Source organism: Mytilus trossulus, chromosome 8 (genome assembly GCF_036588685.1).
Source record: "Mytilus trossulus isolate FHL-02 chromosome 8, PNRI_Mtr1.1.1.hap1, whole genome shotgun sequence".
In the NCBI taxonomy this organism is placed as follows: Eukaryota; Metazoa; Mollusca; class Bivalvia; order Mytilida; family Mytilidae; genus Mytilus; species Mytilus trossulus.
The window spans coordinates 59249744-59277588 of record NC_086380.1 but is presented as its reverse complement, the minus strand read 5'-3'; the positions used below and the strand labels follow the sequence as shown (position 1 = coordinate 59277588).

The 27845-nt window shown below is 32.1% G+C and overlaps 1 protein-coding gene across 3 annotated transcripts in view; it reads right to left on the bottom strand.

The window, feature by feature from the left end:
* Positions 1 to 11425: 11425 nt before the first annotated feature.
* Positions 11426 to 27845, bottom strand: part of LOC134681210 (myotubularin-related protein 3-like) — a 38823-nt gene continuing 22403 nt past the window's right edge. The window contains exons 3-15 of one of the 3 annotated variants that reach the window (XM_063540716.1): positions 26351 to 26523; positions 25705 to 25804; positions 24366 to 24479; positions 23759 to 23952; positions 22551 to 22661; positions 21475 to 21586; positions 20033 to 20228; positions 19094 to 19279; positions 18073 to 18246; positions 16125 to 17150; positions 15266 to 15508; positions 14341 to 14528; positions 11426 to 12608 (exon numbers count right to left, since the gene is read on the bottom strand). In XM_063540716.1, the coding sequence (XP_063396786.1) occupies positions 12437 to 12608; positions 14341 to 14528; positions 15266 to 15508; positions 16125 to 17150; positions 18073 to 18246; positions 19094 to 19279; positions 20033 to 20228; positions 21475 to 21586; positions 22551 to 22661; positions 23759 to 23952; positions 24366 to 24479; positions 25705 to 25804; positions 26351 to 26523 (2989 nt within the window). In that variant the 3' untranslated portion in view covers positions 11426 to 12436. Of the gene's footprint in view, positions 12609 to 14340; positions 14529 to 15265; positions 15509 to 16124; positions 17151 to 18072; positions 18247 to 19093; positions 19280 to 20032; positions 20229 to 21474; positions 21587 to 22550; positions 22662 to 23758; positions 23953 to 24365; positions 24480 to 25704; positions 25808 to 26350; positions 26524 to 27845 lie in introns of all 3 variants that reach the window. The other 2 variants (XM_063540715.1, XM_063540717.1) reach the window with 2 other exon arrangements.

The window sequence follows — 27845 nt, the reverse complement described above, 5'->3', positions numbered from 1 at the left end:
CAACAGCAGAAGGTCACCAACAGGTCTTCAATGTAGCGAGAAATTCCCGCACCCGGAGGCGTCCTTCAGCTTGCCCCTAAACAAATATATACTAGTTCAGTGATAATGAAATATATATATAATATAATGATATATGTATATATATATATATAATTTACCTAAGAATGTAACTTTAACATACGAATGAGTGTTATGAAAATATTTTTTATATACTTTCAATATTATTGCTTCTTTCGCACTGTGCACCAGTGTTGGCGACTTTACAACACTTTCAATATTATTGCTTCTTTCGCACTGTGCACCAGTGTTGGCGACTTTACAACACTTTCAATATTATTGCTTCTTTCGCACTGTGCACCAGTGTTGGCGACTTTACAACACTTTCAATTACTTCTTCCGCAGTGTGTGTAGCACCCGATTTTAAAGGTCTCTTGTTTTTTATTTACTTTATATGTAACAAGTATGTCTTTGAGATTTTTTGGTCTGCATTAACTGATAACAGGAATTCGAAGTGATTGAAATTTTTCTATAGCCGTTGGTATTCTCTTTTGAACTGTTTCGCGTTTTGTTATCCCTTTTATATTTTACGCGGCATACACGGGTTATTGAATAGAGATATTTCGTGTGTTCTGATTCGTGATGGTACAGTTATAGTTGTGCAATATCCTAAAAGATTAGCAACTGAAGTTCAAGAGTCAAATCGAGTGGAATCTGATCATTTAAAATCATACAGGGCAGAATAGTTATAGTCGTAAATCTCCTTTTATTAAAAAAAACAACCCACTAGCCCGCCAAGGAAAGACTGCATTTTAGACTAAGTAAAATCAGTTTGCAAGTCCTAGCGGTCAGCGTGTCGGTAAAATTATGACTGCTAATAATATATTCAAACGGGAGCATTATTGAAGAAACAAGCAAATTAGAGTAAAATATGTTTAGAAAACAAATAAAATTCGAATCTAACATTGAAACTCGTATGGAAAAAAAATAACCAGACACATCATATAGCGAATAAAGAGTAAATTAAGGCTCCAAAAAGAGGGACGAAAGATACCAGAGTGAGAGACAAACTCATAGAGGGAAATTAAACAAAGCCATGGTTAAAAATAAAAAGACAAACAGATTAATAATAATACAGAAGACACAACATAGAAAACTAAATTGACTATAAGCAACACGAACCCCACCAAAAACTTGGGGTGATCTCAGGTGCTCCAGGAAGCAGATCATGCTCCACATGTGGCACCCGTCGTGTTACTTATGTTATTACATTTCCAGTAAATAGTATAATTCGGTAGGTCACTTTAGTGAAAAGGGAAGGATATTGTAGTTACGACATAAAGAACATATCCGATATAATCTGTGAAACGGTTATTTCATAACGGTCAACCAACTCGTGATTGCGTCCGTAAAATTTACGAAGGGATGATGATGTCAACCTCACCATTTTGAACTCTTGGTGTAATAGCTTCCTTGTGAGTAGCAATCCTCCCTCAAGGAAATCATCTTATCGAGTGGGAGATATATACTCCGTATGCATGCAGGCGGTGCTGGAATGTTGCTACATAGAAATGGAAAGCCACCATTGGGAAGCTGAAAGCATCTCTTTTGTCGTAAAATTTTGTATTCAACGACCCCCATTGTCAAGTTTTAGATGTAAGCCAAGATATCAGGCATACATAGCTGTATCTACAGTCTCCTTTATCTCGGTGTGATGGGATAGATTCGTTCATAATAGTCACCAAATTTTGTATTATTTAGTAAGAGAAAATCATCTATATAGCGGAACGTAAAGTTATATAAAGGATATTGCTAACTTCTTATCTTTCTGTCTAAGAAGCACCTGTATGAAGTCAGCCTCATAATAATAAAGAAACAAGTCGGCAAGAAGAGTGCCACACTTGGTTCTCATTGGAATTCCGACAATCTGTTGAAAAACACGTCCTCCAAACGTAATATATGTTGTCAATAAAAAAATCAAGCATCTTGATCATGTTCGTTTCAGAGAACTTTTTTAATCAGAGTGATTCTTTACAAAGTATGATTTATCCCTGCCTAAGACAAGATACTTGCATTTACGTTCGCCATTCTTTTTAATAATAATCTGTATTGTCATATAAGTAACATTATACTTGTGACATAAACAAAAGTAACAACAACAATAAAATAACTGAGTTGAACACACACATATCTATATATACAAGTAAAACTAACTAAGAGTCCCTGTCTTTAATGAAACAAAGTAATACCAACCTTTTCAATTTGTATTTAATTTGGAATGGGGAATACTTGTGCAAAGTGTAGAAAAGTCAAATGTTTTAATACTATTGCAATGAGAGAGTCTTAGATTGTGTGTACTTTAAAAGACCTTTGGTTCTTTTAGTATCTACATCTGATTCACGCCACCTTTAGAAAAGGCAGTTTCACAATAACTTTGGAGCCCGGATTTGACTGCTGATAAAATAGATGTTAATAATTTATAAAGAGGTTTCGTGGTGCACTAAGAAGACCCAGCAATATACCAATGTTTGTAAGGACACTTATGTAGTTTAGGTATTCAATACAGGGATGGAAGATCCAGTCCTTCCTCTTTGGTTGAAATTCCAAAGGAACATATAGAATAGACCTTTATATAGATTAGACCGTTGGTTTTCCCGTTTGAATGGTTTTACACTAGTAATTTTGGGGCCCTTTATAGCTTGTTGTTCGGTGTGAGCCAAGGCTCCGTGTTGAAGGCCGTACTTTAACCTATAATGATTTACTTTTTAAATTGTTATTTGGATGGAGAGTTGTCTCATTGGCACTCACACCACATCGTCCTATATCTATATGATTATCCAGGATTTCCTCTTTGGCAAGTGTCGTGAGAATATATGTTGAGTTTCCTCCAAACTGATCATGGGATGAAACAGAAGCTTTGCAATTACCATGAAACTTTTGGATCACTTCCATAAATGTTTTTTTCTTTCGTTTCATATTGTTCGATGTCTTATTGATAGCTAACTTGAATTAGTGCCAAAATACAAAAATGTGAAAATTGTTCATTTTATGGTATTTTTATTGCATATTATTGACATATTAAATGTCATAGATTTTTTAAACAGCTTTTTAATTATTTTCTACTGTCGTATTGCCTTTGACGATCTCATCTATATGATTATCTATTTATAATATCTTTAAAATGTGTTCATATAGTCCACACATTTGGATATACACATTTTATAATAAAATTTTAATAGATGCTCATTTATCAAATTTACGCAACAGATGATAAAATTTAACACGGTTGTTGTGTGTTTATTCAGTAAAAATCAAATATTTTATCTATATATCATACGAATACAATAAATAATTACTTATAAAGATAAAAGTGATCTATTTGAGTGTTTTAGTAAGGTCATTGTAAAGTTTTATCTGATCCTTGGACTTCAGAAGGAAGTAAACACGATATTGATATATTATCTGTTGACTTTATAAACTTTTATGATTTTGATATATTTATAAATTTTTGGAATTCTTTTAAAAAAAAGTCAATCGAAAAAGATTTTTTTTTGAAAATCGGAAATGTAGGTTTCCTTTCCATTATATACAGTATATATATATATATACATATAGATGGCTTTACAAATCTGTGCATGTCCAAAAAGCATTACGGTGTTGGTTTGTTGTTTTTGCTTTGTTTTTTAAGGGGTCTCCTCGTTTTGAATACAAAACATCGTTTGACAGGATTAATATTTGAAAATTGTATGTTGTTTTTTTTTGTTAAATACATGCAGCTTTTATTTAGAATTAATTCGGATGTCTTTTGTATATAAACATTGAAAAGATGTTTACCTAATTCAAGTTGGTCCCTTACATTTTACCTATAATACATCATATGTATATGTTCCGGACCATATGAGTATTTGGACCATACGCGTATGGTCATGACCATATGGGTATATACTCATATGGTCGGTCGGGGTAATTAACAATCTGTTACAGTTTACTTTTAATACTTCTAAACTCTTCATATGGTATGACCGTTCATAAAAGGACGCTATCATATAGGTAATGTTATCATTATATTATAATAAAAAGATAAGCTAAATAAAAATAAGAAGTTTCACATAGTTAATTTTACTTAATTGTCAAATTTAAAGTAAACAGATTTTATACCGATGGTCATTAACGATTTGTTACTACGAGTTAAAATGGCAATATGTCGATTAAAAAATTTAATTCCAAAAATTTCTAAATGAACTGTTACATAAGAAGTCACTGGGAAGTAGCATACTATAAGTTTATTTGAGTCCAATCAATATTTTAATTAGATTGATTTAAGTTTTGTTGTGAAGATGGTGTATTGCAGTCATTTTACGATATTTGAGATCTAGAGCTTCTTAAAAACACCGTAGACATCAGATTTGCCAAAGACCTCGGTATCACTGTACGCAGCTGCAAAAAGGCTAGTTTTTCACTCGCAAAGAAAATGTGTAAATGAAAAAGATCGTGTACAAGTAAGACTTGCAAATCCAAAAAAAAACTATGATACCATGTGGAAGTGAATGTCATCCAAGCCTACATGCACGAATGTAACTAGTGATCCGGAAAACTAACTATGGCATCAATATTAAATTTTTACGTAGTTTTTTGGATCATAAAATTAAAAAATTGTCATGTTTTAAACCATCACTGCTTATTTAGATAAAGTTTTTGTATTATTGAAACGTTTATAATGTAATTTGAAAAAAACATATATACCTATATAGTCCAAATACTCATATGGTCCGGCCCGTTAATAACCAAACGAGTATTATACTCATATGGTTGGACCATATGAGTATATACGCATATGGTCATGACCATACGCGTATGGTCCAAATACTCATATGGTCCGGAACATATATATAAATCAACTCATCATATACCAGGATTAAAATTTTGTATTTGCACCAGACGCGAGTTTCGTCTATAAAATACTTATCAGTGACGTTCGAATATAAAAAAAAACTGTTAAAATGGCCGAATTAAGTACGAAGTATAGGATATTTGATCATATTTCAAGCAGTATATGTTAGTCTGGTCGGTCCAGACTAAAACAGGGATGAAAGAAACCAGAGGGACAGTCAAACTCGAAAAAAAAACTGACAACGCCATGGCTAAAATGAAAAGGACAAACAATATTACACATGACACAACATAGAAAACTAAAGAATAAACAACACGAACCCCACCATAAACAAGGGGTGATCCCAGGTGCTCCGGACTAGTTAGCAGTATACATACACTGCGGATAGTACATTAAAAAAGGTCTCGAAATGATAGATGTAAATAATTCAAACGACAAGACTACCGGCCTCATTAATCTACAACGCGCAAAAAACGTAAAACAAATATGATGTACAGTACAAACGACAACCATGCACCGAATTACAGGCTCCTGATTTGGGACAGGCACAAACAAAATGTTTCAGGGTTAAACAGGTTTACATGCGCACGACCTTTAACTTACCTAGGACAGTGGCACTGGGGTGGGGACTCTTTAATACTGAATTGATAGGGTGCCATTCTGATTGTGTTACCCATTCTGTTAAGTTTTCATATAATTCAAAAAAAAAATTTTTTTATCTTTTCATATATTGCTTAGATACAAATGTAACCTTTTCCAAGATTGTTTGGAATTCATGTGGTGTGTAATGTACGAATGGAACACCAAAGTGTCAAAAAAGAAAAATAAGTTGATAAAACACAGCCAGGAACACCAATTAAGAAAGATGACAGACGAAGAAGTTATGGGAACTTTATTCACTTTTAATAACATATATTTCTGATAGTTTTCCCGACCTATCATCACATATTTTTTAGCCTGAAACAATGTGACCTATTCCAGCGGCACGTCCTATTATCTTGTATATAGAAAGTTCCGCCCCTTTCCCGAGGTAACAGCACAACATAGAACTAATCATCAAAACAGTCTAGTCTGAATTACTTTTTATAACTTACCAATATTTCGTATGTAAAAAAAATAAACAACGTATAGTAGACAGAGAATCTCGCATTGTCTTCCCTATTTACTGTAATAAAAGTCATAAATAACCAAACTGCAACAAATAAGTATCACTCGAACTACACTTAGCTAAGAATATCTCCAGTAAAGTGAGAACAATGAATATAATGGTAGATTATTTATTAGTAATCATGATTTAGAAATAGAGTGAGGCAGATACAGGTGACTTCAGGCAATGGAAAATCTTTGTAAAAAAAGAAGTGGAAGATGAACTCCACTTTTTACTTAAATGTTCATCTTTTGAAAGTGAGAGAGTTTCCATTATTTCCAACATAGTTAAAAGTTACAAAAACTTTCACAATTTAGATTATCAATCACAATTTATTTGGCTAATGTAGTCACATTTTTAATCAAGTAAGCAATTTAATTAATAATTTAAATGTTGTTCGAAAACAACTATTAGAAACTTAGTGAGTTTATATATTTTACTGTAAAAAGACAGAGGCATAATTTAGAAATTTAAATATTTGTAAAGCTTCTTGTTGTAAATGTAGGATCATGAAAGCACAAGGGGGAAAACCAGAATATTGAAATTCAGTTTCCTATATTTTTTAAGGATCACTGTATTTGTCAAAGTTAAAACATGATACATTTTATAAATACACATTAGTGTGTGTTTCTTGTCTTTTCGTTGTAATCATTGATTTAATTGGATTCAAATAATTGTAATCATTTTGTAATCCTTGTACCAAATTTAACTTGTGATTATTCTGCCTGTAATGGGCGTCTTTAATTGACAATAAAATATATTTGATTTAATTTGATTTTGTACACACCGAACTGACAAATGAAATCCCATTGGGGTATATTAAATTCTCCACAATGAAAATGTTATCGGATCGTGAAAGACCAAACGGCATCCAAGGTGACAGACCCATTCAAAAAGTGGTACTAGCTTCAACCAAACAGACCAGTCCATAAAGTGTCAAATAGAGTGTCAATCGAACAGATAAGCAGTCTATATTATGTGAGATCGTGTGTCAACGAAACAGATAACCAATCAATACCATAATAGTATGGATTCGAGTTAATACCGACCAGACAACCACTCCATATTTGTGTGAAATCGAGTGTCAACTGAAGAGAATTGCAGTCCATATACTGTGAGATCGTGTGTCAATTGAACAAACAACCAGTCAAAAGTAAAAACACAAAAATACTGAACTCCGAGGAAAATTCAAAAAGGAAAATCTAAAATCAAAAGGCAAAATCAGAAGTCAAAACACATCAAACGAATGGATAACAACTGTCATATTCCTGACTTGGTACAGGCATTTTCTAATGTCGATATACTGTGAGATCGTGTGTCAACTGAACAGACAACCCGTCAATATACAGTGAGGTCGTGTATCAACTGAACAGACAAGAAGTCAATATACTGTGAGATCATATGTCAACTGAACACACCAGGCAATTTACTTTGAGATCGTATATCAACTGAATAAACAGTCAATATACTGTGAGATCGTGTGTCAACCGAACACACAACCAGTCAATATACTGTGAGATCGTGTGTCAACCGAACAGAAAAGCAGTCAATATACTGTGAGATCGTGTGTCAACCGAACAGAAAAGCAGTCAATATACTGTGAGATCGTGTCAACCGAACACACAACCAGTCAATATACAGTGAGATCGTGTCTCAACTGAACACACAACCAGTCAATATACTGTGAGATCGTGTGTCAACCGAACAGACAACCCGTCAATATACTGTGAGATCGTGTGTCAACCGAACAGACAACCAGTCAATATACAGTGAGGTCGTGTATCAACTGAACAGACAAGAAGTCAATATACTGTGAGATCATATGTCAACTGAACACACCAGGCAATTTACTTTGAGATCGTATATCAACTGAATAAACAGTCAATATACTGTGAGATCGTGTGTCAACCGAACACACAACCAGTCAATATACTGTGAGATCGTGTGTCAACCGAACAGAAAAGCAGTCAATATACTGTGAGATCGTGTGTCAACCGAACAGAAAAGCAGTCAATATACTGTGAGATCGTGTCAACCGAACACACAACCAGTCAATATACAGTGAGATCGTGTCTCAACTGAACACACAACCAGTCAATATACTGTGAGATCGTGTGTCAACCGAACAGACAACCCGTCAATATACTGTGAGATCGTGTGTCAACCGAACAGACAACCAGTCAATATACAGTGAGGTCGTGTATCAACTGAACAGACAAGAAGTCAATATACAGTGAGAGCGTGTCAACCGAACACACAACCAGTCAATATACTGTGAGATCGTGTGTCAACCGAACAGAAAATCAGTCAATATACTGTGAGATCGTGTCAACTGAACACACAACCAATTTACTTTGAGATCGTGTATCAACTGAACAAACGATCAATATACTGTGACATTGTGTCTCAACTGAAAAGGCAAACAATCTATATACATATTTGTTCATGGGCCAACTGAAGCAAGTCTCCTGGTGGGGCATTTCTGGCTGTATTGATTGCCCATTGCTGGCCTCCGGTTGTTTTCTGCCCTCGGTTGTTGTTTCCTTGACCTATTCCCCATTTCCATTCTAGTTTTATAAAGTGAGAGCAAGTTTCAACCAAAGACAACAACCCCATGTATTGGTAGATCAAGAGAATGGATGTTGTGGTATCCACCAAATTATTATAATTATTTATATACTTATATTTTATTTTTGTTGTGATGAGAACATTTTTTTATAATGTCATTCATTTTGAGTGTTAAAATTTGTAGTGGTTATATTCCATGCTTTTTCTACTTTCATTAATGAGAACAAATAGATTTTGACAGCATGTTCATTTTCTTTAGTAATTGTTTGTGTTGATTCGTCACATGGTTACTGGTACAAATAAGTCGATCTGACAGAATATCATTGATGCAGGAACAGTGACACGACTTAAGTGCTGTGAAACGATGACTTCTCACCAATTCATCCATATTTAAGGTTCGTCAACATCAGTTCTTCTGTACAACAGTTGTGCCCAGGACATGAACCAGAAAAGGTATATCTATCATGGGGTGAACTATCAGTAGATATTCATATGATGCATCCACATTCCAAATTTAGTTGACCTAAATTCTATGGCACAACAGTTATAACACAGACAGTGGCAGATCCAGAAAAGGGGGGGGGGGGGGGGGGGGTGGACCATCAATGCAATTGAATGGGGTCATAAAGTTGGACCCCCCCCCCCCCCTTATAAAATTGGCTGCATCCAACCCTGCAAGACATTAGAACTAGACCTATAGTTGTTAATTTCTGTGTCATTTTGGTCTCTTATGGAGAGTTGTCTCATTGGCAATCATACCACATCTTTTTTATATAGACAAGGTTTTACTATCATTATGGTCAAAGGTCAAAGTTAACAGGGACCTGATTTTGATATGGACCACCACCTTGTCCTCATGCATCTACATACCAATCTTGGTCAACCTAAATTCTATGTTACATCAGTACTGTTCCTAAAATGAACCCTCCAATGTTTCTACAATAATAATAGAAGTCAAAGCGAAAGTAACACAACCTTAGTTCTACAATATAAAAGATATGCCAAGGCAAGAATTGAGAATGAAAGATAGATAGACTGACAAGACAAGGTGATTTACCCCTGAAACTTTGTTTGCAGAGAGCGGTAATGAGTTATTTTCCGTGCAACATGTTTTGCCATTTTTATGTCAAGTGCAGCTGTGAAAAAAGTTCGTCATTCACCCTGTTATGTGAAATCAGTAAAAAGATCAGTGTGCAAGAATCTTTTAATTGTTCTGTTATCATTGAAATTGCAATTTTATTTCATGTTCTTCCTTGCATATACACCCCCCTTTTAACACCCCTCTTTGTAGGGGTATAACAAGTTTAACACAGAATTTGGCAATAAGAAAGACATCAGCTGTTTATAACATTTAATAACAAGATTTGTCAGCTTACAAAATCATATCACAAATCATTACTGTGTCAATCATAACTCTACTTTCACTTTCATTGTTATTGTTTTCAATCAAAGAAGACTGTGTGCTTTAAACAAATTGAAAATGTGTAGAATTTTTACCCTTTTGTCTTCTAAAAATTACTGTAAGTTTTGCTCTTTAAAAAATCATAGAACTTAATGTAAGGAAAAAATAACATAATATAACTTCATTCTGACAAGGCATCAAAAATGAAATATAATTTCATTACTATAGATACAGTATCAAATCAAATTAAAATAGTTATGGAAACAGCAGGTGCTTGTCTTTGTAGAATATATAAAACACATAAAATTAAGTCAATGAAAACATTATGTATATGTATATGTAGCACTTGAATTTAACAAACAAACAAAAACATGGAAAAAGGAATGTTTGTAAGTGGATATATGTTATTTACAATTAGAGTTTTAATCCAAAAATAAGCAATTGATCTTTATTTTGTAAATGCATTTGCATCTGTAATTCATATTAAAGGCATTTTTTATATGAAGGTGTAAAATTATGCTGTTAAAATTGTGTATAAAATTAGGTGGTCATTTTTTAAATTTCATAATTGAGAGAAGAGGATAAATGAATGGAGAGCAACCCAATGTTACCAATAAGCACAATACCTCTTGACATGCTAGAGGTTAACAGTTTTCAACAATAGTAGGCGTCAGCATAAAAGCCCCTTTCTGCCTTATTAAATTTGTTCTCACATTCAATCTTGAACCATTTTCATTTCATCGGTAAAAGAAGTATATTATTATGTTTTATGTATATTAAGAGTTAAAAGAACTTTTCAGAGACAAATCTAGAACCAAATGTAGAGTTTAATTGACCAAAAGCTTAAATAATCTTTTATTTTATTACGCCAAATTTTCCTGCTTTTTTTACTTCTATATTGAACTTCCAAGTTTGTCTCCATTTGTAATTCGGTTTATTCTTGAAATTTTATGTAAACAATTGTTCTAGTGCATTATTATGATCACAAATATAATATTCAAATTTTATTTCATTCTCTGCTTTAAAGTCTAGCTATAATATTACAGTCAGTGCAATGAAAACTAAAGATACATGTAATGTTTGGGAGAATTCAAATTTAAACCAAGAAAATATAAGTCTCTTATTAAAGACTGATAATTCATATTCAGATGAGGTTGTTTTTTATCATTTTTTTTAAAAGAAATTGCTATGGATTTTTTGTTCATCTGCCCATAAATTTTCTGCCTTTTTAATTAAAAACAACCCTTTACCTGACATTAAAAGCATTATGTTATTTTTCAATCATTTTATCAAAAATCTATTTTGTATACAAATGTGTTTTTACCGTTATTCATAAAGTTTGTGCATACAATTTTCCAAACATGTAAACCAAAATATCTTTCAGGATTTAAGAATTTGTAGGAGCAATCTATTAATCATTTTACAGAAGTTTAAAGCAAAAATAAAGTTTTTGAAATTCTGAATGAGAGCCAACAAACCAACATACATTAAATTATGGAACGGTTTTTAAACCTTGGTCAAGGGAAAGAACTATTAAAATCATCTGTACGTTTGTGTCAACCATTTTCATAAATATATTCTAAGCTTCTAGGTTACATAGATTATTTTCAATCTGTTTCAGGTAAATGCTTAAAATACTCTGATGAAACTTGACTTTTACAAACTGATTAAAAGAGTTATCACCTTGGACCAAGGTATACCCCCATAAGTGAAAAATTCAAAACACCATCATATGATATCAAAATTATTTAAAATTAAAAATCTATAAAACATTCTCACAGAAAATAATGACTGGCTAACCACCTCTTTTTGTAAGCATGACATTTATTAAATTAAAAGCCTACATTGAGGCATCAACAATGATTTAATTAATTATAAGTTTGAGCTACGTAATCCAATCCTTTTAAAGTCCACTGACCCATTACATGGAATCAAAATAAACCAAGGGAAATACAAAATTCAAATTTGCCCTTGTTAACAAAAGTAGACATAAAATTCAAAAAAATAATTCTCAATTTTTTTTATATAACTTAAAAAGACTAGATGTGATATACAGTAATGTATACTATATCTATGGGTTCAGAATCCATAAATTAAAGCTGTTTTAACAGAAATCTGCAGACTTCAATAGTTAATTAGTACAAATAGAAACAAGAGTTATCCCCACTGTCCTATTCTCATTGAAATCAATTTATGAAAAAACAAAACTTGGTGGAATATATACATATTTTAGAAAAGTAATTAAATAAATTATTTTTACATAAAAATAAATAAATAGTATACAAATTGAAAAAATCTAGTTGAACAGCTGAACCCAAAAGATAAGTACAAGTTACTGAATATCGGTACAAGAAAAATTGAAACTGAAAGTTATCTTTCTTGCTTTCACAGTATGACTTATTCATCTTTTAGTACCAATGTTTCTGATTAGTCAGTTGGAAGCAGCAGCAGCCAATGGTCTTTCATCTATCATTCCATTAAATGGTAGTTTTTGAAGAAAACTGAAGCACTTAAAACAGACCCGTTCCTCTCCCACTAAGTTCTGATGAGGGATAGGCGTGTAGTTATTACTACATTCATGACAGAAAATATTCCCACAATTCCTGAAAAAAATTAAAAATTAAATTAAAAATCATGTCTTATTATCCATATTGTAATAATTCGTGTAGTGTCTATATATAATACAAGACTTATAAAGGATAAAATATACAGCAATATACAACAATAAAAGTATCAATAAACAAAGAAAATGTAAATTTTTTACTGTTTGTCATATTTTTTCACTCTTTACCCCTCAACTATCCCAAATTAACATAAAGTGTCTTATCTAACCTCTGCCTTATAACATCTTAAACAAGACAACCATATTTTTTTTTTAGATATTGCTTCATTATACTGATAGTGTTAGTATCACAAGAAAAAGCAATACTAATTATTAAAATTTCAGACAGTATACTGTATAGCTAAGAAATAAGACATTTATTTTTAAATAATTCTAATTATTGCTATATCAATGCACCATAAAAGCATGGCAAACATATTTGAATTTAATGTAATTTTAAGCTGCCATGGTATATATCAAATAAGGCACTAAAGCACCTAATCTAATGAGGTTTTATTTGTGGAAGGGGAGATAATTTGGATATTCTAGCATAGAATTCAAGAATACCTTAAGCTATTAAAAGCTAATGTCAGCACTCTTTCTTACTTACACTTATTATGCAGTGTTTATGAGTCTGTATAATATATAAAATTGAGAATGGAAATGAGGAATGTGTCAAAGAGACAACAACCTGATCATAGAAAAAAATAACAGCAGAAGGTCACCAACGGGTCTTCAATGTAGCGAAAAATTCCCGCACCCAGAGGCATCCTTCAGCTGCCCCCTAAACAAATATATACTAGTTCAGTGATAATGAACGCCATACTAATTTCCAAATTGTACACAAGAAACTAAAATTAAAATAATACAAGACTAACAAAGGCCAGAGGCTCCTGACTTGGGACAGGCACAAAAATGCGGCGGGGTTGAACATGTTTGTAATATACTTTTTATTTGCATCATTCTTTTTTAATCACTTTTAATATCAGCTGCTCTATTATGTCTATATTTCATATGGACAAAATTAAAAGCCAATGATAAGAACAATTCTTTTATCATGACTATTAATTTTTTAATAAATATACAAACTACCTTAAATTCTATTTTCATATTATTTTAAAAATATTTGATTATATTTCAATGTTTTCCTAATAAATCCAAGTACAAGAACCATAACTCTGCACAAAATCATCAGACCAATAAATAAATTAATAAATGAATTTACGGTTTTGGTATTCAGCTGAAATTTGTCTCCCAATGACCTTAGATATTTTTTTAATTATGATAGGATTGTGTGGGAACTTTGTAATTTTAAGAAATAATGAATTAAGAACAAATTTCCGTACAAGTGTAAATATGTCAATTTTAAACCATGTGTGTGTTTATGGAAGAGCCCTCAGCAGTTAATCTTATAATACCTATTTAATATCAATCTTTAAATCATATAAAAGAACAGAGTTCCAATGTCCACCTCCTTGGACCTATTTAATATTTACAAAGGACATAACTCTTTTTAAAAAAGTTTATCGTCCATCATTATGTAAATTGTCCGAGATATTGCTGATATCAACCTATAGTATAAGTTTTATAAAAATCTACCAAGAATTGTACCATTGAGACCACTATTAACAAGACCAGACAGACAGACCGAAACACGGACGGACAGAAAGATGCCAGATATATTCATGCCATTTGCAACCTGTTATGCAGGGGACAAAAATGCCAATGTATACCTGCAATGATGTTTCCTCTTCACGAGATTAAACCCACTATTACATCCCGCACAATGTGTAGCCACATAGTCAGGAACCCACTTAACAATCTTAGCATCGGATTCGTCCAGCTGTTCCCAGCTAACGTCTGACGCATTACTACACCCTCCTAAGGAATTCATCTCTCCATTGGAATCGGGTGACATCAACTACAATTCAATATAAAAAGGCATAGATAAAATTCTACAAGATGCAAATATAATGTGAACATAAATCCACTCTTAAATATAACGAGCATGTTAGCATTGCTTTTGTTTTGATATTTGCAATAGAATTGATAGTGAGAACCCATAATCGTAATAATGGTATTTTTAGGTATCAGACAACAGGAAGTAGGTATTGGACAGATTCAAAGAAAGTCCTCCCACATTATTGCCAAGCTAATTACCAAATATAAAGTCTTTTTTTTTTTTTTTTTTTTTTGAAAAGTGTGAGGATAATATTATGTTGTATATTGTAAATGTTACCAGTCAAATTCTTACTTAATCATGTTATTGTTTCATAATTTCAATGATGTATTTTATCTGTAAATTTAAATTACAGTGAGCTTAAATTAAAATCTTGGGTTTGGCCTATTCTAGTTATGATCTTTTAGTTTTTGTGCTATCCAACTCTTTGTATTCTAAGCTTTTAAACTTTTGGTCATGAGCATACCCTATGAATATTATTTAAGAAATATTCCACAATAGAGCCCCATCTGTTATAAAACAATAACATTACAGCTAATTTCCTAAAGCATGTAGAGCAAGACTTGTAAAGTCATAAGATAAGGTTTTTGATTAAGTAATAAGCATGACAGTGTATTTGTAAAAACTGTGTTTGTCTTTTAATTTTTAAGTCATGCCTGCTTTATGCCAGCATTTACTAACATGACATATATACTCACCAAATCATCTCTTAAGTTATCTAACAAACATCTGCCTGCCCCATTACATGCTGAGGCGTGGTGTATCAATGCTGCTCTTGTCTCCTCTAGCTGTGATGTCAGAAGCTGGATCTGTCGTTCGTAGTCAGACTTGACCTGTAACATTCGTTGTTGTACAGGTTCATTGAAGATTGTCAATCCATCCACGTCAAGATAGCGACTGATACCATTTAACTGTCTATGGATGTGTGATTCTGTCGTTGACTGAAAACAAAACATTCAAATAATATTTATTTTTATTTTACCTCGGGAGATTGTTAAATAGGTTTTATTTCACAACTCTTAGAGCATGTAGAGCAATGTAGAGAATCATATTTAGGAAAAAAATTGTTATAGCTGGTGTACCATTCATTGCTTGCATCATACATGTAATATAATTTTTTTAAGGTACTTTTTATTGTGATAGAAGAATAGACAAAAATATGAGACCTATTTTTCCAATGTCTGAAAACTGAGAAAATGGTGATTACAAATATTGTTATCAACATGAACAAAATTTAAAACACTATTTTCTACTATTCTGGCAAGATTTCAGTCATCAAATCTTTTTCCCCCTGGTGGTTCAGAAGAAAATCTGCTGATTCTCACTATTATTTTTTTGCAAAAAAAATAAATTGTGGTGGTCTGTCGCAAAAGTTTGGTGGTCAAATTCTCTTGAACAACACTTTTCCAGAACTCTGTGATTCACAATGAATAATATTATGATTAATTTTTTAATTTTTTGGAACAGCCTTGATACTATCCTTATAAAATAATGAAAATATCAAGATTGATGCAAAAATTTCTACCATATCAAATACATGCCCACAAGTTTTATTACCTTACTATCAGCTCCGGGTGTAGGCGGACATGTAGAATTAGGAGTTCTAGAACTAGTTGGAGTAGGATATAATCTGTTTGGAGACAACGACCCATTTGTTAATTGTTTGACACAGCCATTGGTTTTATACGACAACTTCAGAGCATTTGATTGGTGCAGTAAACATGTCAGATTACGCAGATTGTCTCCATCAGAAGTAGAACCTGATAGTTCAATACTGGAATTACTTATTTCACTTGTACTCGTACTGATCGTAGAACTGCTTTCTAATGATTTTAATTTGTCTATCGCTGTTTTGGCAGGGATTAAGTTTTCTACACTCCTCGACACTATTTTTAGTCGTCCATTAATTTTTGACAAATCATTTTCATCAACTAAAGTATCTGTTGAGCTTTCAATTCCATTTATATCACATAATGTTTTTTCACTATTAGTTTTGCCGAATGTCCTAACTGGACTTCCACCACTTTCGTTGTCTGAATCGGAAGTATTCCCATTCATATGTCCATTCTGAACAATGTTTTTACCTAGTTTATCATCACAGTCAGGGGTCAATTCAGAATGTCCATTCACTAAAATCTGATTATCTAAATTATCACTTTTATTAAGGTCATTACTATTCCCGTTTTGAACCACTCCATTTCCCATTAACGGTCTATGTCCATTTTCTAGTGGAATACTTTTTGGTATTTTGGAATCGTTGATGTCCCGCCTGTCAGCAGTGTCTTTGAAGTCTGACAGGACGTGATGACTTGTATCTTTGGTCTGATGAACAGCCTGATCAAAATTTTCTAGCGCAATGCTAGGATCACTTTTGCGTCGACTCGGACTTGGAACTGGAGCCTCCTGATTGGCCAAAAGATTTTCACATGACCTAGTTTTATGTAAATTACAAGTCATACAAGAGGGCTCTTGTTCCTGTTTGTCTGCAGATAAATCTTCCGAACTTGTCCTTGATAAATTATTTGATAGATAAACTGATGCCCAAAGCTGTAGGCTTCTCACATTGTATGATGGATACAACACCTGTCAATTAAAAGAAAATATTCAATATTAGTTTTTTTCTATGCATTAATGTCATATTGACAAGTCATTTTTTCTTAATTCATTTAGAGGTCAATATAAAGTTCGACAAACGAATCTAGTGTTTAAAGATACTGTTGTGATCTGTGGCAATGTCATTCATTTTTGTCAATTCCTTTTATCCTTATAAATAAGTATGAAGAAGTTTCATAAAAATGCCTGCAATGCTACCGTTCCAACAATATTGCAAATATACAATTATTTCTTTTTGAATATTTTCTGTATTTCACAATACAATTGTTGATAAGTAATTTTTAAAGACACTGAGACTGTTTTTTAAAAAGCAAAAAACAAAGAGTAACTGAAATAATACAGTATATAATAAAACAACTATATAAACTGTATGATCTGTCTTTAAAACTCGTTTGTGTTGTTGGATTGCTGTCTCATTGACATAAACTCTTTTTATTTGTATTTTCATATTTGAATAAATGAAATGAACAGCATTTGATGGAGTATAGCTGCATGCAATTTGAAAATGTATAATTCTTGTTAATGAGAATCAATACGGGGTCTCATTAGGAGGTTCTGATCCTGGGTCCTGATTACTGTTTTGTCAGATTCCCATATCCCGCTTACACTATGAATGTAAGCAATTCTCATTTTTTTGTAATTTTCTGTGATCTGCTAGACTTCATTTCACTTTTTCAGGGAACAATACTTTCACTTGTCATGCTTACAAATAAATCAGCAATCCCGGGTCACGCTTAAACCCCAATGAGACCCACTCAATAATAAAGATGCTATTTTTAAATTTATGTTGACATGATTTTCTCACCTGTTGTTCTAGTGATGGGCAGTAAAGATGATTTGTAAATTTATTATTTTTGTTGTTGAGTAGTGACCATACAGAAGCTGTTCTTACCTGTTGTTCTAGAGATGGGCAGTAAAGATGATTTGTAAATTTATTATTTTTGTTGTTGAGTAGCGACCATACAGAAGCTGTTCTAAGGTTGAGCTGGTTGGACTCCCTTTCCCGTGTGTTGTTACAGAGGAATGTACCAAACAAATGAGAATAGGTATGCTGCATCAACTTCACCTGTCAAAATAATATATTGTTATTATTTTCATAAATAATTGAAGAATGTGTCCATGAGAAACAGATGTTCATGCTTGAAAATATATACTGCAAAATCTGCAATTTTTCAAATTACAAAGGGACATAACTCAAGTCACCAAAATTCAAAGGGTAAACCAGTAAATTCTCTTTTTTATATAGATTTGAACCTTGGTTTTCCTGGTTGATTGTTTTACGCTAATCAATTTTGGGGCCCTATATAGCTTGCTGTTTGGTGTGAGTAATGTGTTGGAACCCGTACTTTTTCCTGTAACGATTTACTTTTACAAATTGTGACTTGGATGGACAGTTGTCTCAATGGCACTCATACCAGATCTTCTTATGTCTATTAACTCTTTTTTTGGTGGGGTTAAAAACTATACATTATTCAATCATGCATTTTCTATTTATAATCTTACCAGATATGCTTCATTGAACTGGAATGCACAAGGGAACTGATGATAGAGTTGGTAAACATAGAGATTCTATTTATAAACTTACCAGATATGCTTCATTGAACTGGAATGCACAAGGGAACTGATGATAGAGTTGGTAAACATAGAGATTCTATTTATAAACTTACCAGATATGCTTCATTGAACTGGAATGCACAAGGGAACTGATGATAGAGTTGGTGAACATAGAGATTCTATTTATAAACTTACCAGATATGCTTCATTGAACTGGAATGCACAAGGGAACCGATGATAGAGTTGGTAAACATAGAGATTCTATTTATAAACTTACCAGATATGCTTCATTGAACTGGAATGCACAAGGGAACTGATGATAGAGTTGGTGAACATAGAGATTCTATTTATAAACTTACCAGATATGCTTCATTGAACTGGAATGCACAAGGGAACTGATGATACAGTTGATAAACACAGTCTAACCACTGTAGAAACACAGGACATCTTTCATTTAAATCTTCTGTATTTATACCATTACCACATCTATCACCAAACTTATGGCCATAATCTAACCATTCTCTCTCAACTAATACTTGAAATCCCTAAAACAATATAATTTATAATTTAATTCATGAAGTGAATGTACAAACAATATTTTTGAAAATATGATTGGAATGTTTTTTTCAATTTCAAAATTATTAGATATAACTAGTATTTTTTAAATTTTGGTGTGGTTGTCTTTTGACTTTTATTACATTTTTTTCTTTCTGTACAATTAAAAAATAAAATGAGAATGTGTCCACGGGACACAGTTGATGCCTACACTTGCTTATCATATAAAGTTATGAAGGGACATAACTCAGGAACAGTAAAAGAGACACTACCCAAATTTGAAATTGATCTGAGTTTTTCGATTAAAAGTATAAGCTTCATAACATTTGGTTGAAGCAAGACTTGTGGTAGAGGACGGAACATTTATAAAGGGATATAACTCTAGAATGGTTAAAGTGACGCCACCAAAATTCAAACTTCATCTGGATTTTACAGTCAAAAGCAATGTGCATAAGTTTAATAACATTTGGTTGGGTCAAACTAAAGTTAGAGAATGAAAACCAACTTTGACACATTCTCACATATGGTTGGACTTGTAAGGGTAAAACTTAATTCCTCCTCAACAACAGGGGCATAAAATGTCTTTATATTGTCCAATTTGTGGCATTTTTTCATTATTCAAAGGTATTTCAATTATAACATAAAAAAGCTCAAACTACTTTATGAATCTCACAGCAAGATATTCATTAGATTCAAAGACATCCTTCTATAAATCAAACAAAACCCTTTATGTTTTAACCAACCTCTAAGGTCCTATAATAAGGATCCAGTAGTAATTCTGTTAAGGCTATAATCTGTGTGGTTCTATCCCAGCCATCAGAACAGTGAACCAGTACAGGTTTCCCTTCCTTATCTATAGAGTTCACTGCCACTAGAGCTGACTTCAGTATAGCACTGAGATAGGTAAACCATTTAGTAGTCTCTAATGTTGATAACCAACTGTAATAAAAACACAAACATAAAATAGATGGTACATCATTTAAGGAAGCTCGCTTGTCATGTTTTTGAATTTCCGTCAGATTTTTTGAATCCTCTGGTTTTATCCATTTGAATGCCTTAACAAAATTTACCAGGTGACCCCCATTTTTCTTTTAATAATTCTTTTACATGTATAATGATAAACTGTCTGTTAAAGTCTAATAAAATTTTAAATACTTTTTAATAGTTTTTGAGGACTTAAGCTTGTCAATGATAAAGCTATGAAAAGTCAAGAGAGAACATTTTCCCGCCAGAATTTCAATGGCTTACATCTCGAAAACAAGCACAGTGACCTATATATTTTTTTGGATCTTTTGATTCCTTTATTAATCCCCTATCAATTTATGCTAGTGTTTTGAAAAGTTAATAACCTTGAGACTGAGAAGCCAGCTCCCTTAATCAGAATTCCAAAATCAGTTACTGTAAACAAACTTATTTGTTTCTTTGTTATTTGTGTGTTTTTTGTTGCTGTTGTGCTGATTTTGGATCATGAATAGATACACCATATCCTTTGTTTTTTTTCTATTATTTTAGCAGATACTTACTTTTATTATGTTTAGCAATTCCAAGCCTTCTTAGCAGAGATTTAAACTTATCATATTGCATTATAGATAAACATATCAATTAATTTGAATGACATACTGTGAATTCATTTTTATTCATGGAATATCAATTTTAGAGGATTTCATGCATATAATTGAACCACTAATTTTAAAGTTCATAGATCTGAGTACAAATTTTCTCTATATTTCTATAGGCTTGTATGTTCACATTTTCAAAACAATGAAATGAAATATCCACATAATTACACTGTATCTCCAAACCATGAAAATTTGTATCATGAAAATAAATAAATCCACACTAACATAATGCTCACTGGATTACAAAATGATTTAGAACCATTTCAGCACATCTTATTAGTGCAAGGGAAATAAAACTTTTTTTTTATGCCCCACCTAGAGGCTTTTTTGTCAAGGTAGTTTTTCGTGAGTTGAAGCCCAATCATATTGAAACTTAGTACACATGCTCTCTATGATATGATCTTTATTTTGCCAAATAAGAGTTCTGACCCCAATTACACAGTCCACTGAACATAGAAAATGATATTGGGAGTGGGGCATTCATATACTATGGACAAATTCTTGTTTGCTTGTTTTACTATCCTATGTTGCTAAATAAAATTAGGTATAAAATGAGTTTGACTTACGCTGGTTGATCAGCACCTCCACTGCACAACGCTCTCAACGCTACGTAACTTTTACGTATAGTATGGATGTTGGCCAAATTCATAAACTGTATCTCTGAATTCTGGTAATACTCTGAAAATAATAAATATGATATATTGATATGACTTTTAATAATGCTACCTAGTTTTGAAGATACATGTATTTCCCAATCTATTGGAAATATATATTTCTTTCAATTTTATAAACATTTACTAACTTTCGCCCGTTCAAATATAATACAAAATTTAGACGTCTTTCAATTCTATATACAATTACTTACTTACGACAATTAAAATATAATATGGATAATTAATTTATTTTTCATGGATTGAGGAAATTTTATATTTTCATAGATATTTGTTTTTCTGGTTGTGCTTAAGTCTGCTTATCAGCCTAAAAAAAATGTATTTTTATGGATATTTAATTTCCTGATTTTTCTACAATCTGCAAACAGGCCTAAAAAAAATTGTGGTTCTTTGAACATTTAAATTTTGGTAAACCAACACCAATGAAATCAAGGAAAATTGGTATCCCAAAGATAATAATGAATCCACTTTATCAATATACTCAAATTCAGAACTATCTATATTTTTTGAGACATTTGTTGAATTTTGGTATTTTTATGCTCTTTGTTTTTATGTTTGTTACATTAGTACACTTATGACCATCACATCATAAATGTTACTACATGGAAATGTATTATACTGAAAACATATCTTATTACATGAGATCACTCCTATTTTTGGTGATGTTTGTGTTGTTTATTCTTCAGTTTTCTATGTTGTCATGTGTACTATTGTTTGTGTGTTTGCCATTTTTATTTTTAGCCATGGCGTTGTCAGTTTATTTTAGATTTAAGAGTTTGACTGTCCCTTTGGTATCTTTCGTCCCTCTTTTATTAAAAAAATTGATTTTGTATAGCTATAATTGTAAGTAAATAATCAATATACATTTTTGTACCAGTAATTCAGAAAGGGCTTCCAATTATGGGGGTAAAAACAAACTGCCATCCCGGGGGGGTGGGGGGGGGCTTTTAGTGTTTACGTTAGGACATTACCTGCACACTCCACTCCTCCCCCTTTTGCCCTGTTTGCCACAGCGGCACTGTAAGATCTACAGTCCATTATAATCATCTTTTTGTTCTCTGTATTGATGGCAGTTCCTACATCTGCAATAAAAACAATAAATGATTCAATATTAAATATACATAACAGTACATATTCCATGTTCTATTTCAAATATGTAACTAGTAACGTTTTAATCTTTATAGTGTATTAGGTCCGAGACCACAATTGTCGTCCCGTGATTTTGGTTGTTCCAAATATAGTCCCTAGTGTTGACAGTGGATTGCATGTGCAATATTTTTCAAACCACTTCCAAATTTATTTCTCCATCTTTTATGCCTCAAATTGGAAGTAGGGGGTGAAATTACACTTTAAAAAAATTTGGGTCCAGAATTTTAAAGGAAAGTAGTGATTTGGCCCAGCTGAAAAAGGTTTAAAATTAGCACTTCCGAAGCTGTCGAAAGATTTCAAGATGCCCTAAACATAAAATTGTCCATATTTTGAGTTAGAGCCGATGAAGTTTTATTATTGATATAATTTGTCCCAAAAGTAGTCCAACACACTGTAAAAATTTCATTGAGAAAGCGCAGGTGGGATTTTTTCTAATTTTCATTTATGTTCTAAATGAAATGCCTTACGAATTAATTGTGGTCTAGTACCATGTTACTCAAATGTTTAATGTATTTTTCAGTAAATACCAGATGCATATGATTGGATTGTCCACCAATTTATATCTTTCATTATCTTTTCATAATATAAAATAAAATAATTCTTTAGCTAGTCAGCTTTGTTAACAAACAGGTATAAGCTTTAAACACATACATGTACTTATATTTCCATTCTGTGAACAAGATAGAAATATGTGTAGAAGTCGACTGATATGCATCTTCCTTCTGTGAACGTGATTGAAACCCTGAAGAATTACGCTAAATTCTTCATTTATATGTGAACCTATCTAAGAGTGTTTCTAATCACTACTTATAACAGGATATTTGCAAGATATTACTATGTTCTGTGATTAATTAAAGGCCTCCATTATGTGAATTTAAATTTGATTCTGAAAGATATTTGATTAAGGTCATAGGTACTTTTAACAAACTACCTATCGCCGTTCTGTGAACCAGACTCTGAGCCAGATGACTCATCATTAATACCAAGTTATTTGGTATAAGTTCCTGGGTTCTGTGAACAAGCTACCTACCTCCATTCTGTGAACCAGACTCCGAGCCAGATGAATCATCATTAATACCAAGATATTTGGTATACGTTCCTGGGTTCTGTGAACAAGCTATAGGAACAGATTCTAACATTTTCTCGTCCTCTGTACTCCTCCATCCTAGCCAACCTAATTCAGGCTGGCTACATCTTACTAACACTGCACCATTTCTTTGGTCTCTGCAATATTTGGAAAAAGTTAACTTTAATAATGCAAAATATGAATGCACATTTACAAATTGATATGGACAGAAAAAAACACTAATTTATTTTGTTATTCCATGTTTTAAATTTTAGATGTATTGTTAAAACTTCGTCAGTTTTTATTAACTTTGTTTGCCTTACTTCTAATTTTGTAGTATTTAACTCAATAGTGCATCTGACTTATATCTAAAATTATCCTTTTCAGTGCACTAATGTGAATTTCAATTAGTTGGAGTGCATGAGGAAACACAAGTTCTATAATTATTTAAATTGAGTGTGCAGATGTGAATTGCATTGAAATTATTTTGAGCGTTTTAGGAAATTAAAGGTCTATAAATACTTGCTTAAATCACTTGACAGTACTAATTAAAGCCAGTATAAAAACCTACCTCCATACAACAGATGGAAACCTCCTCTGAGCTCTAAAACCTGCCACGTCTCCTAAATGTTTATCTGTAATACAGGCTGGTACTATATGACACTTAGGATAGGAGGAACACACACTGAAAGTAGAACAATTTTAAACATTATCAAAGGTATATACTGAATAAAAAATGTAGATTTATTTCAGAAATGCACAAGATAATTTATTTAATTTATTTGTTTTTCACATTTCAAGATTTTTTTTTAATTTTTTGGCTTGAACCATTATAACAAGATTATATCTAACTTTGACACAACATTGTTATGTTACAGAGTAAACATTTTATTATACAACTTAACTTCATTAATGTATCTAGAAATTTCTCTACTTCCTTAATAAAACTATGAATTTAGAGCATTTCAGACAGCCCCTAGCACCTGTTTGAGCGAAATAATATTGCGATATGTGTGCATTTGGAAATAATGTTTTTATTTTTTACCTTTTTGATTAGCTTACCTGAAATCTTCATTGACATTTAAGTAATTCTCCATGAAGATTTACTCACCTGAAATCTTCATTGACATAAGTTATTCTCCAGGAAGATTTACTTACCTGAAATCTTCATTGACATAAGTTATTCTCCAGGAAGATTTACTCACCTGAAATCTTCATTGACATAAGTTATTCTCCAGGAAGATTTACTCACCTGAAATCTTCATTGACATAAGTTATTCTCCATGAAGATTTACTCACCTGAAATCTTCATTGACATAAGTTATTCTCCATGAAGATTTACTCACCTGAAATCTTCATTGACATAAGTTATTCTCCAGGAAGATTTACTTACCTGAAATCTTCATTGACATAAGTTATTCTCCAGGAAGATTTACTCACCTGAAATCTTCATTGACATAAGTTATTCTCCAGGAAGATTTACTCACCTGAAATCTTCATTGACATAAGTTATTCTCCATGAAGATTTACTCACCTGAAATCTTCATTGACATAAGTTATTCTCCAGGAAGATTTACTCACCTGAAATCTTCATTGACATAAGTTATTCTCCAGGAAGATTTACTCACCTGAAATCTTCATTGACATAAGTAATTCTCCAGGAAGATTTACTCACCTGAAATCTTCATTGACATAAGTTATTCTCCATGAAGATTTACTCACCTGAAATCTTCATTGACATAAGTTATTCTCCAGGAAGATTTACTCACCTGAAATCTTCATTGACATAAGTTATTCTCCATGAAGATTTACTCACCTGAAATCTTCATTGACATAAGTTATTCTCCATGAAGATTTACTCACCTGAAATCTTCATTGACATTAGTTATTCTCCAGGAAGATTTACTCACCTGAAATCTTCATTGACATAAGTTATTCTCCAGGAAGATTTACTCTTCAGATCAAACTTCATACGTTCCACTTCTTTCCCAAAGCTAAAAGTGAATCTTTCTACTGAAAAACAACAAACATTTATATTTTAAATTTGTTAATAAAATGTACTTTAGGTTATGTTAAAAAGTTCAAAGTCATGGGTAGAAAATTTTCATGATTATGCTCACAAACATGTATACATAATAAATTTAATCTAAAATGATACATTTATACGTCAACGGATCCATTTTGGTTGTTTGTGTTGTTTAGTTACTGTCTCATTGATATCTTTTTACACCATATCACCTCTCATTCATTTTGAATTGATAAAAATTGATACACTACTGTCATTTATAAGTACATATCAGTTTGTGAGGTTTCATTTTCATGTTTTCTTGTTCCAGATTCTGAAGTGCCCAAACATATGGTGGCAAAAATCTCCTTACATTTACACAGAGAACTTTCAGATGAATATAATACAAGATTCATGTGAAATTCACATGAGCAAATTTGCCTGTTAACTATATTGACACATTTTCATAAATTGATATATATATGTTTGTTTGAACAGGACCAAAGAAGGTGCTCCTTTTCTTGATTTACATATATATTGTATTATCTCACCTTGCTGACAAAGCTGATAACAGACTTCATGTTCAGAAGGACATGGACTTCTGTCTTGGCACCAGGCAAAGAAGGCAAAAGCAAACAGGCCACTTAATTCCTTAGGTATACTGGTTCGCTGTGTTATCCTTTTGAACCAGTCTTGGCAAGAGTCATTAGTACTGAAGTCACACCTGAAAATAAACATCAAAGATTGATGATGTTTCGTGGTGGCCAGTTTTTATTGGTTGAGGAGGCGAGAGTGCCTGGAGAAAACCAGACATTCGATGGAAAAAACTGACAATCCTAGTAAATTAAAAGATTGGAGTCAAGTGCACCTCTGTGTAGACTGGCTTGTGATTACAGTAGTAGCTACTTATAAGATCACTAGGCCACTGAAATAAGCATAGAATTATATTTGATTTTCAAACTTTATTGGAAATTTTCATAACATATTTGACAGATGCAAAAAGTGCTTATACATGTATGACAAATCATCACTGTACAGCTTTTCACCACAGATGAAGTTATTTTGTTTTGAAGATTTGAAGAAAAATGTGAAGAAAATATAAGATGGACAGAAGGATGGATAGACAAGGTGATTGCAAAATAGCACCTACTTGTAGAATAGGATATATATGTCTCTGGTATAATACATGTATGTATACTGATTACTGCAAATTCAGAAATTATTTATATTGTGTCCATTTATCATTGCAATTTTGTCATTTTAGTTTATAATTAGATTTTTATTCTTTGGATATTGAAAAAATCTTGTTTAATGCATAATGTGAGTTTTAAGTAAACTCACAACCTTTGTGTTGACTGGCTAGTGAGTTAAATTTTGCATAATAATATCTGAAATTACAGTAATACATAAGAAAGTATATATATATGTACAACATTAAATAAACTGGGTCTTTTTTTGCTACTGTCAGCATATTTGTGTGTACCTTGGTCTCTTTAGAGCAATTGATTAGTTAATTATTATATTTTATAAGCAGTCAAGCAATAACACATCTAGATTTATTACTCAAACCAAGGTTTACACCTAACATTTCTTTTTCTATATCATAAACAGTAAAACTCCACCCAATTACTATCAAATTATGCTTTTTTTAACATGTTGAAAAGAATTTGTCCTTGCAATTCCAAATGCTTCATACGTTTCCTTTCTATATCATTTAAAAGCTGTATTTTACTTATTATGCTATTATGATTTGATTTAAAAAAAAAAACAAACAAGAACATGTCATGTATATCTTTTCATAATACGTAATATTTTAATGAAGGATTTCTGTATTACTTTCCTTTATAAAGACGAGAGATCTACTTTTAAAAATAAAACAACAAAGACATTTAACAATTCAGTCAATTGATTTAATCTGTTCAAATAAATAAAAAGTCAAATATTACTCCTAGATAGATCTTTAATCCGATCTTATAACAGAAAGTAAGAAATGATTGGTGAATGAGCCAATTATCTACTATAGATCAGTCTTGTTACACCAATCCA